A 10,688-nucleotide genomic window follows, 5' to 3' on the forward strand; every position below is an offset into this window, starting at 1 on the left:
ACAGATGGCATATATTTTGAGTGAGATATTTCTATGACTGTAAGGTTGCAAAGCTTTTCTCTGATGATTAAGATATGCTGTTATGATTATGGAATCATCAACTTCTGGTGTTATGTGTGACCATGCATTAAAATCCCAATTTTTCTGAATAAAAATCGAACTTTTACTCATTTGACTGACAGTTGCAGCCCTGTGTAATTATGGACAATTCAAGTCAGCAAGAACTGTCTCAGTACTTACCTGGGCCATGGATGTAAGAATTGAAGCACCACTAAGGCACTAAGATTGCTTAGAAGTGATTGACACATAATTAAGTAGTTAAAATTTAACAGCATCATTATTTTACACGACTCGATCGATACTCTGGGTATTGTGCTCAAATTTTGCATTCAATTTTGAAGTTTGTGTCAAAGTAAAGTGTACCTTTGGGCTCCTGAAGGAATTCAAGGAGACATGAATTAGTCGAGCTTCGTCATATAGTACTGAAACGTCGCCATGAGAAACTCTTTGTTATGAAAAGATGAAGAAACTAGAAGGTTCGCAATCATTGCCTTCGCAAACTCTCAAAATCAAGACACACAGAGACAGGATGTTAGGGGAGGGGAGAAAATAAGATTATCTTCTACAGGGAATAGACACCAGTAATTGCATTTACTAGTGTTTATACCACTGGAAGAGAAAAGAAGTTCTTTTTCATCCTATTGTCACTGTCATCTCCTAGTTCCTGACCACTTTCAATAGATATGCTGCAGTCTATCCATTCAAGCAGCTTGCCAACAAATTACACCTTCAGGCTTCAGTACCAAAACTGAGGACTATAGAGGCATTACCAAAAGCCTACTTATTAGTATATTTTCCAAGTTGATCTAATGCAACGATAGCCTAAATTTACAAGAGTCCATAGAAGGAAGAACAAGAACAACAAATGAAATCTGTATTGTTTTAACAACTACAACATCAATGTAATGCTTTCTGCAGGCCACAAATTAAGCTCTTTCTCCAAGTATGATCTTCATATTGTTGCCTGAAAGGAGTCAAATAGTTCTTCGGTGCAATTATGTTGCTAGTGCTCATGGACTTTATCATGTTGGTTGGCCATTCCCACTTCAAAGTTGGTGATCTTGCGCTGTCATGTAACATCAAACGCGATATGTAACTCTGTAATTGGCCTGCAAGTGGTGGTGTTCATGGAGACTGTAGAGAAATAGGAGATGATGATCAACCTCTGAACACTGCTGCTGTTTGCTTTGCAAAACCAATCAACTATTGAGACAGCATCGATCGAAAACAACATCGATATCCAGATCGCTTTTACGATACATATGTTGTGCTCGTGCAGGCAGGAATGTTCAAAAGAGAAATCATGTGGCCGCCCAGAATGATAGATGATGTCTCTTTGGAGCTGTCTTTTTGAATATCACATGTTGCAAAATTACTTAACCTTTGATTAGTGAAGTGTAACTAGAAGCGAGAAAAGAATACCATAAATCATGTTGATATTTATATATCAAACTATAAACACTTGATGCTAGTTGATGGAACTCCTCTCTTTTGGTTGATGGGGGGATAGTGGTGGAGACTCCTTTCTTCTTGTTGAAGTAGTGGTCAAATGGAAGTGGAATAGCTTAGGTAGTCTAAAAGCAAGCATGGAGAATAGGGGTATGGGATACTGCTGGATAAGTAGTGATAAGCCAACTTAGTATTGTCTGGCTGAATGATTTCCACATTGGTCCTCTGAATTGGACATTGCAGACGAACTCACTCGCTTATTTAATGTGAAATTATATATATATTTAAAAAAAAAAAGATGTATAGTATTCAAAGATTTATTTTGCTAATAGGAGAGTTAAAAAAACTATTTACAAATAAAAACAGTTCACCTTGTAGAAATTTAAAAATTCAAAATCTCTAGGGCTTCTACTCGCACTATCGGACAAAATGTTGGTCGGTGATCGAAAGAGAAATTAAGCACAATATACAGTATGTGACCCCTCCAAGTCTCTAACAATAGTTATCAGAGCTAATAATTCAATCAAAAAATAAATTTTGAGATAAAAGCTTAATCAAGAATAGTAGATTGGATGCCAAGAAGAGTGGATATAGATTTTTGAGTCTTCATCTAATAGCTTAAGAAATTGAGTTGGATAATGATTCAAAGTTTTTGTCAAGCTTAATTTTATTAGAACCTCGTTATCCGAACACCCAGTTGACTACCACAAGGAGGAAGAGTAGATCGTTCGCAGCCCATTAACAAGAATTTTCTGGGTAGTCGGTGGTTTGGGCATTCCCTCGTCTCTTTAGGTGGTTGACTAAAGTACTCCTGTCAGATCGAATTAAAGTCAACGAGTTGACTCTTACAAATGTTGTCCTTGAGTTGATGGAGCAGTTAGGTTTTGACCAACAAGCAAGTCCTGTCTCAATTATTCTTTTTAACTATCCTCAAACTTAATATTAGAATAGTTATGTTTCAATGTAGCTATAAATAAAACAATAAAACATTGATAAAATCAATATTTTATTTTTAAATAAAAATGTTAATAAGTTCAACATTTATATTTGTAAGTTAATAAAATAAAAATGCTAACATTATTAGCATTTTATTTAGAAAATTTTAAAAGAAATGCTGAGAGGTTCAATTAAGTATGACTAAATTTTTTTAGAAAAATTGTTACATATAAAATACTGATAAGAACAATGTATTATAAATTTTTTGTAAAGATTTTCGACCCCTTATTAGTTTGCTTAGGCTCCCAGCTCACCCAAATGGTTCGTGGGTACCTTGCTTCAGGGTTCAAGCTTCTATCCAAGTGTCGAAGACAGTTTGATACTAAAGAGACGGGTGGTGGACTCATTCGCTGGGCCACTTCAATATTTATTTATTTTTTATTCATCTATGTATATGCATTCTTTTATATTTTTGTAGTTCATCTGCATTCAGCATAAGTCCGTTACTAATCCCAACCCCGACTAACCTAATTTTAGAAAGATACTTAGAACTTAGATGCTTAAACTTCGATATCATGTTAGATAATTAAGTTGATCAAAAGCTTATATTTGTCCAAGGCAACAGTTTTAATATTCATACTTTAAACACTAGTCTCATTCAATGGTTTGTAAAATTTTAACAAATGAACTAATTATATATATATACATAGGATTTGCTTAGGTACCGTGCCAAATATAAAGTTGATACAAAAGTTTACAGACCTTCCTAAGCTGGTTCAGAGACCCCCTAAACTGATTCAGTAATCAAATATATTTTTATCTTTTTCATATCTAATCAAGTTTACTTTTCAAAAAATTAAGACTAACTAATCAAGTTCGAAGTTTAGTCTTAAACCAAACAAGGCTTTAGGTAATCAATCAATCATTTTTGTTTTAAGAGAAATTCGATATGCACATATTTCTTTCATTGAATAATGACTTGATACACAAATAGAGTAGATAGATAGGGTGACACCCTTTGACATTATAATAGTAAACAACACAACAATGAAAGTAGAGTGTGAAGCGCAAAGACAAAGATAAAATGCAACAAAAAAACATAACCTTAAAAGGGTATGTTGGTGCAAAAGACCTAAGGTTAGCTTGTGACTCCATTGTGATCCAAAAGTTGAAGATACATAATAGGACGTAACTTGAAAAGCTATAGAAGAATTTTCATACAATAACAACAATACTACTATAAAGAAAATACAAAAAAAGCACAAACATCCACAAAAAAGAAGATATAGGCAGAGCTGACATTGGCTAAGAGTTGCCAAAACCCACCTTCATAGAACCACTAGAAACAGGTGGAAGCAAACATCCGTGGGGGCCAAAGAACCCCCGATGGCATTTATCTATATAGCAACACTATGGAGAGAGGTAGAGCACTACTAATTATACCGTAGATGAATCATGAGTTATAAAAAATAAAGAGAGAAATCCTAGAGAATGAGACCGAAAGCGGAAGACTATATGAGTAAAACATACAAAGTCCTCCGAGGCTACGAGTGAGAAGAAAGTAGAGCGGTGGAAGAGGGAGGTGAGGTAATTCAACAATGTATATCATTATTTTTTCTCTTATTTCATTATTAATTTTTTCAAAAAGAAAATTTATTATAGATTTTTTTTTCCCACTTGCATTAAAATACAATATAATTCTCCAAAAATCTGAAAACGGGACCAGGGGAAACCACTCAACCTGTAATCCCCATCAAATCCCTTGTGGGTCGCCGCCCATCCAAGATTCCGGGCCCACTCATGCGGTGGGCCCCGACAGTGGTCAACTCTTGTCGTGTGCCACGTCATCCTCCATGTCATTCTATGATGATTGGTTGTGGGCATATAATTACCCCTCTCTCCGAAGTCCGACCCCAATAAATTCTTCCACCCTGCCCCCCTCTCCTTCCTCACCCACAGCTACTTCCATCGCCATGTTCCATTCTTCCTCTTCCTCCTATAGCGATTACGCCCTTCACCTGAACGAGACCATTCATGGCTACTCCGACGCCGATCTCTCCTTCCCTTATCGCCACACCTCTTCTCCGCCTTCCTACCATCTCCAAAGCAACCCATTATTCTCCTCCTCCTCTTCTTCTCCTTCCTCCTCTTCCTGCGACTCTAACTCCGACCCCGTGAGGGGTGTCTTTAGCTCCGGCGACCTCCTGCAGGTACACAGAAAGTCTCCTCCTTTCCACCGACCCATCTCCCAAAATCCCATTTTGGTTCGCTTTTTGGGATGGAAAGATTGAAACTTTACCTTTTACTTCTCAAAAACTAATCACATTTTGATTCCTTTTCCGCTGTAAGAATCTAATCTTTGGCTTTGATAACAGAGCACGAACACTTTGCCGGCTTCTTCCGAGAGAGCAACTCGCTACAACGCGGAGGAGAGGAAGGAGAGGATCGAGCGGTATCGGAGCAAGCGAATCCAACGAAATTTCCACAGAAAGATCACTGTCCGTATCCTCTCTCCCTAAAAATCGTCAAAAATCGATTCAAAAGCATTTGGGTTTCTTACTTCTATGTCTATTCCTCCAGTACGCGTGCAGGAAGACGTTGGCGGATAGCCGACCGCGAGTAAAAGGTCGGTTCGCAAGGAACGGAGAGGGCGAAGGAGAGGCAGCGGAGAGCGGCGGCGGCGTAAACGGCGGCGGATACGACGAGTGGTGCTGGCAAATGCAGGAAGAGGAGAACTTGTGGGCTAACTTTGCTGATGTCGTCTCCATGAATCTTCTCTCTTAAAAGTTATAGAGAGGGAGAGAGAGCGCGCTTTAATTGTCTTCTGTTGTTATTAGCTTCCATACAATGAAGTGTGGTTGGAGAAAAGCTCAGTGTTTTTTCAACATGTTTCGAGTTGACGTTACTCTTGGAATCGCTATCAATTAATTTTAGTGGAAGTCAGTGGGTCCACCCAAAAAAGTCAACGGATTCACGGGTCATAAGTCGTAACACGTTGGTTCATGCGATTTGGAGGTCGAAGGAATCTAAGGAAAAGAAAAGCCACTTTGCCCTTCTACCACTTTCCTATGCTATAAAACCATATAAATACCTTCTTCAAAATTTGAAGATCTACAATTAAATATATCTATTAGCCTTCCGTTATTTAAAAGTTATGATTTGCAGATAGACTAAATTATGATTATAAAAATTTAAAAATAATTCTTAGATAAACTGAACTAAAAAGGTTTTTGTCTCGTCCTATTTCTTCATTTTTAGTAGGAGTAATAATAATTTCAAACCAGTCTCACTTGACCATGTGTTTTGCTATTATAAATTAAGAGTTATTCTTATGATCTCTAATCAATGTTGTCTAATAGTAAGATAGGTAATTTTTCATCTATAGCTAATAAAATCTAAATTTTTTTTCTCTAACTATATAAGAATAAAAAATAAATTTTAAGACATTTGTTAACGGTATCTAATGTAGTTTTTTAAAAGTCTAGTGGGTAAAGGTGCAAAATAAGTGTACACTGCAGTAAGGTATAATTAAGCCCAAAAAAATTGGATTTTTCTAATAACACTTTGGGAAGTTATCTCTAACTTATGCTTTTAAAGAATAATTACACAGAGATAATTTATGCCCATCTTTCCTAAAACACCAACATTTAGTTTTCACGGCATATTGACCCTCATAATTATATAAAACCTTCGAATAATTATACCGTTGATTTTTAGTTATAAATTATTTTAATCTTATTTTATAGAAAAGATAGAAAAAAAATTAAGAGTAAAATAATTATTTGACGTTAAATAAAAAAAGGATTATCGTTTGACTTTTTTCGTCCCCCGAGAGTGAGATATCGGAATTAACTAATCGAGAGGGTCAAACTTAAAACCGCTACATAAATTCTCATGCATGAACTTGCGTTAGAAATTAATCCAAAGGAAAGAAAAAGAAAATTTTGTATCCAATAACAAAATCCAGTCAATTGATACTCTCATAAATGCCATATTGGAGATATTTGCATCAAAAAATTTTAATAATTGCAAGATTGGACTCTCGTGCGTATTTTTTAAATACTAATATGTATCTCATATAGAAAATAATTGCACTCAACTTCTAGGAGCCTATCTTTGCAATTACTAAATTTAGCCCATCATGTATACATGTATGTGAATCCTTCCACTGGGACAGGGTGCCTTTCCACATACCATTGGCTTTAGAAAAGAATGACATCAACAATAAGTCTTATTCCTCAATAATGTTATGGAGCTGCAGAGAGTTGATCTCATCCATAACTGCAGAGAGTTGATCTCATGGAATCTTACTTTAGGCAAAGGTTGTAAAGGCTATAATAGTGTCTTTAAGGAAGCCATGCATGGAGGCTCTCTAGGGTTTGTGGCCACCTGGCTCCTTGTTGGCCTCTAAGGATGACTACCCTCTCCATTAATGCAAATTGCTACGATTTTGTCTTAGTTGTCTAACCTATAAGTATCGATAAGAATCGGCTTTATTGTCCCATCTACGAACTTTTGAATTATAAAGAGTATCTTTAATCAAACTAAAGAAATACCACAAGTTGCAAACGCAATTAGGAATCTATATATACTGAAAGCTAGTGAGAAGACTCAGAGAGCTTTCTTGATCCTTTTTTATCAATTTTCTAAACAAGACTAGCATAAGTCAAAGATTACATAGGCTACACAATGAAAAAAAAATGTTATTCAATTTGCACAAACACAACTTTTTTGCAAGTTGGCCACCTACAAGGTGAAGCCTTCAGGTGGAAGCAATGGAGTCATCAACTTGAATAGTAATCTCGCTTTCCTATCTTGTTTTTCCCTTTTTATGTAGAAAGTCATAAGCAAAAGACACCCTATGAGCAACAAAGTGAACCTATGGATGCTAATTTTGACAAGCTGCAAGAAGATATGCTAGGAAACACCCACTTAGGCTTTTAGCCCATCACAAAGATCATTCTTTCTGTATCTAAAGATCATGTTACTTTATGCATGATTAATGAAAATATAATCGCAGCCAAACTTGATAGGTTGGACTAGGTATTTCAATTAGTAAATAGGGTTTTAAAATATGTTGAGATTCTGTGTAGATTTTCAGAATCAGTCCTCCAAGAATGGAATCTAACCACAAAAAGTACTAATCATATCGAATCATACAGCGTAGAAGTATCAGAGAGTAACTAGAATCAAGTGACGAAGAACATGCTAAAGATTAGCACACGTAAAGACACTTTTACAGGGTCAGTATTAAGGAAGTTCCTTAGATTGAGAATGGGGACCATATGTGCGACTCCTATTGCCTCTCAATGTTCTCAGCAGATAAAAGAGCATAAAGATCAAACAGTTGTATGAATTAAGTAGCTTAGCAAGTAAGCTCAAATATATTTTTCTCAAAAAAGTAAGTTCACATATAGCACCAAAGAAAATAAAAATGAGATAATAATTCAATCATAAGAACTATGGGTCAAAAAATTGATCGCCGCACCTATCCGCTTAGCTATAGTCAGCCTTCTTTAATTCAGATCAGGCACAAGAATGGAAATATCAAGTACTAGTCTTCATCTTTCTTTGGCTTTCTGTAAGTTTCTTCAAGGTGCTTTGCCACAAACATCCATGTATTTATGAGCTTCTTTATATTGGGGACGTTGTAATTCTGAGCAACGTATATGCCACAACCAGTTCCCAACAAAAATGAGAAGCTGCTCCTGATTATCCCCATTATCAGCTGCTCTGCAAGAAACTTGAGAGAAGAAGTAATTAGTTGCTTCATCAGAATACCTCCATGCAAAGTTCATAGTCGGCAATAAGGAGCAAATATGAAACCCAATCTGAGTTTTAGGCTAAGGAGTATGTGGCGGCCATGAAATGGTGCAGATCTGAAAATTTCTTAGTTATCTAAATTCACTGAGACCAGCAAAAGTCAAAATTGCAGAAAGCCCGAAACTATAAAATTTAAACTCCTCTTACCAGGCCATGACTGACAATGAAATTAACGCTGAAGGCTTTGCTGCAATAGAACTCAAGTTTATACTTCCACCTTCACAAGGTGGAAGTTTTTGAAACTTTCTTTTACATATAAAACCACAGATATCATTGTACCTTCAGAAATAGTCTGTGGTGAATTAACTGTTGAAATTGGAAATATATAATGGCGTAAGTAAACATCACAAATTTGAATGGAAGAGGAATGAGGCACTCAAATAAATGAGTTAAATCAGAGTGGCACTATTGTGTTGGTTTTATGATGAGTAACTTAAGACAGTGTGTTAGAAACTCCTCGGATATGAATGAACAGATACTAGTTGGTTTCAGCTAGCCTTAAGAATTACAATCAATCAAAGAGTTTAAGCTGGTTGTCATCTTATAGGTTTTGTATGGATCCGAAAAGATTAGATTGTAATCCTACTTCTCCACTCTTCTTTTCTCATAATTTATTCCTCCAAATCCCATCAGATTCCTACTCATGCATATGCCATACAAGTCACTGCATTATGTTGCAAGAATCCCACTATCTATACCTTTCAATTTGATAGTTTTGCGCTACCCTGTTCAGAATCATGTTTCACAATCAATTCAAAAATCGGAACTTTGACCAATTTCGTTCAGTCTCTTTGATTTAGGAAAAAAGAAAGAATAAGGGAATAGGAAATTTAAACGCTAACCAATGGCTTCGACAGATGCAAAAAAAATTACTGAACAAGGGATCAGCAACCGTCGTCGCTCATGACGAAAAAAATAGATCGAAGCAAATGAGAGAACGACGAATCCGTTTCACCACGACTTTTGAAGCTTACCTACGCCTTTGCTTCTTGAAGAGATAGGAGGGTTCTGTGCGCCACCTCGCCCCTTTTGATCGACTGGTGCTGCTTTCTCTGTATCGGGGCCGGAGAAGAAGAGGGGAGAAGCTTCGAGATTCGGTCAAACGCAACATGGAGCGGGGGCCGAAATGGATATTAGAATAATAGATATCTAAAATAGCTCTTAAATCCAATTAAACACCTTCCGTTGTAGTCTAGTTGGTTAGGATATTCGGCTCTCACCCGAAAGACCCGGGTTCAAGTCCCGGCAACGGAATCTTTTTTATTTCTTTTTCTTTTTCATTCTAAATGTATTCTTTAAAAGAAAATAATAATAATAATAATAATAAAATTTGCATTTAGCACCCTACGTTTTTAACTATTTATGATTTACACTCTATATTTCTAATATTTATAAATTAAGTTTTATATTTTTACCAAATATTTATAGGAAACTCTCTGTATAAGATTGACACTAGTCCTATTATGGCAGATAGAAATATTCTGTCCACCGCCAAATATTCTTTGCTAAAATATTAATAATACATCTATCCTTTTCATTCTTCTTTTTTTAGTGCATAATAAGACTAAATCTAGCTCCTTAGACAAAATCTAAAAGTCAAAAGAGCAGATTAAATTCAGCTAAATATTAAACTTAATTCATTAGTATGGTATTTTCTTAAAGTACTTTATAAAATCATAAGGCTCGAGTTATAAATGTTAAAAATATCACGTGTAAACTACAAATAGGCAAAATAGTGTATTATTTGCAAATTTCTCTCAAAAAAATATCTTAGGCTGATTAAGAGTTAAAGCTTCATGAGTCGGCTTAATTAGGCTCGATATATACATATTATATAAAAAGTTTGATTTAAGGCTTGATTACATTAGATACATGCTTAAGAGGAATCCTAATCTACTTATCCATAGCTATCCAATTAGCTTCATTTGACTCATGTATCACTATTGGGGGTCTTATGAGAGTCTCTTTATTCGACCCTATCTATGAAAATTGATAGATATCAACGTATCAGAGAAATAGATAGGGCAATGGCGACTATACCTAGAATAGATGACAAAGTTATCCTTTTCTTATAAGCATACTATTCTCACTGCACTTGCTTCGTTAACATCACTACGCTATCCGACTCCGACCATCCAAAAATGGAAACCAATTTGGCAATTGGGTCTGGGCTTCATCAAGGTCGCCATGTTCTAAGGAACAAGCCGAATGGCGTGGCGCCCACCGGGAAGCTTAGCTCCAATAGGCCAACATGGGGTGGGATGCGATGGGACCCACTTGAATAGATAAGGTGCCAACCAAAACAAAGTTTAGCTGTTCCTTTTGCTCCCTTCGTCCATTGTCTCATTCAAGTGGTTGCTTGGTATTTACCTTAGACTGAGAAAAGGGTAAAATTTTCATAAACACCCTATTTCTTTTTC

The 10,688-nt window shown here is 36.1% G+C and overlaps 2 protein-coding genes and 1 non-coding gene across 5 annotated transcripts; 2 read left to right on the forward strand and 1 right to left on the reverse strand.

Annotated features, from left to right (window-relative positions):
• The first annotated feature begins 4,388 nt into the window (after positions 1-4,388).
• Positions 4,389-5,330, forward strand: LOC140789400 (uncharacterized). The gene is made up of 3 exons (XM_073139087.1): positions 4,389-4,655; positions 4,821-4,943; positions 5,026-5,330. Exons 1-3 carry the CDS (start codon positions 4,419-4,421, stop codon positions 5,227-5,229), a joined length of 564 nt encoding a protein of 187 aa, XP_072995188.1. The 5' UTR covers positions 4,389-4,418; the 3' UTR covers positions 5,230-5,330.
• A 2,462-nt stretch (positions 5,331-7,792) lies between these two features.
• LOC140789099 (uncharacterized) lies at positions 7,793-9,403 on the reverse strand. Of its 3 annotated transcripts, none has more exons than XM_073138705.1 (2): positions 9,243-9,403; positions 7,793-8,188 (listed from the first exon to the last, which is right to left on the reverse strand). In XM_073138705.1, exon 2 carries the CDS (start codon positions 8,165-8,167, stop codon positions 8,000-8,002), a length of 168 nt encoding a protein of 55 aa, XP_072994806.1. In that variant the 5' UTR covers positions 8,168-8,188; positions 9,243-9,403; the 3' UTR covers positions 7,793-7,999. The 3 variants fall into 3 exon arrangements, with proteins under 3 accessions (XP_072994806.1, XP_072994807.1, XP_072994808.1); XM_073138706.1 differs by having other exon boundaries at positions 7,793-8,178; positions 9,243-9,400; XM_073138707.1 differs by having other exon boundaries at positions 7,793-8,178; positions 9,111-9,245.
• A 46-nt stretch (positions 9,404-9,449) lies between these two features.
• Positions 9,450-9,522, forward strand: TRNAE-CUC (transfer RNA glutamic acid (anticodon CUC)). Its single transcript has one exon. It is a non-coding gene; the product is annotated as a tRNA-Glu (tRNA).
• Positions 9,523-10,688: the final 1,166 nt, after the last annotated feature.

The sequence above is a fragment of the Typha latifolia genome, chromosome 5 (genome assembly GCF_019914945.1).
Source record: "Typha latifolia isolate L0001 chromosome 5, TyphaL0001v2, whole genome shotgun sequence".
Classification (NCBI taxonomy): Eukaryota; Viridiplantae; Streptophyta; class Magnoliopsida; order Poales; family Typhaceae; genus Typha; species Typha latifolia.

What these genes read in the sequence shown, in the direction of transcription:
- LOC140789400 (XM_073139087.1), top strand. Translation starts at nt 4,419, where the DNA reads ATGTTCCATTCTTCCTCTTCCTCCTATAGCGATTACGCCCTTCACCTG. An exon ending in GCTCCGGCGACCTCCTGCAG is followed by an intron (nt 4,656 to 4,820) that starts GTACACAGAAAG and finishes CTTTGATAACAG; the next exon opens with AGCACGAACACTTTGCCGGC. An exon ending in ATTTCCACAGAAAGATCACT is followed by an intron (nt 4,944 to 5,025) that starts GTCCGTATCCTC and finishes CTATTCCTCCAG; the next exon opens with TACGCGTGCAGGAAGACGTT.
- LOC140789099 (XM_073138705.1), bottom strand. Translation starts at nt 8,167, where the DNA reads ATGGGGATAATCAGGAGCAGCTTCTCATTTTTGTTGGGAACTGGTTGT.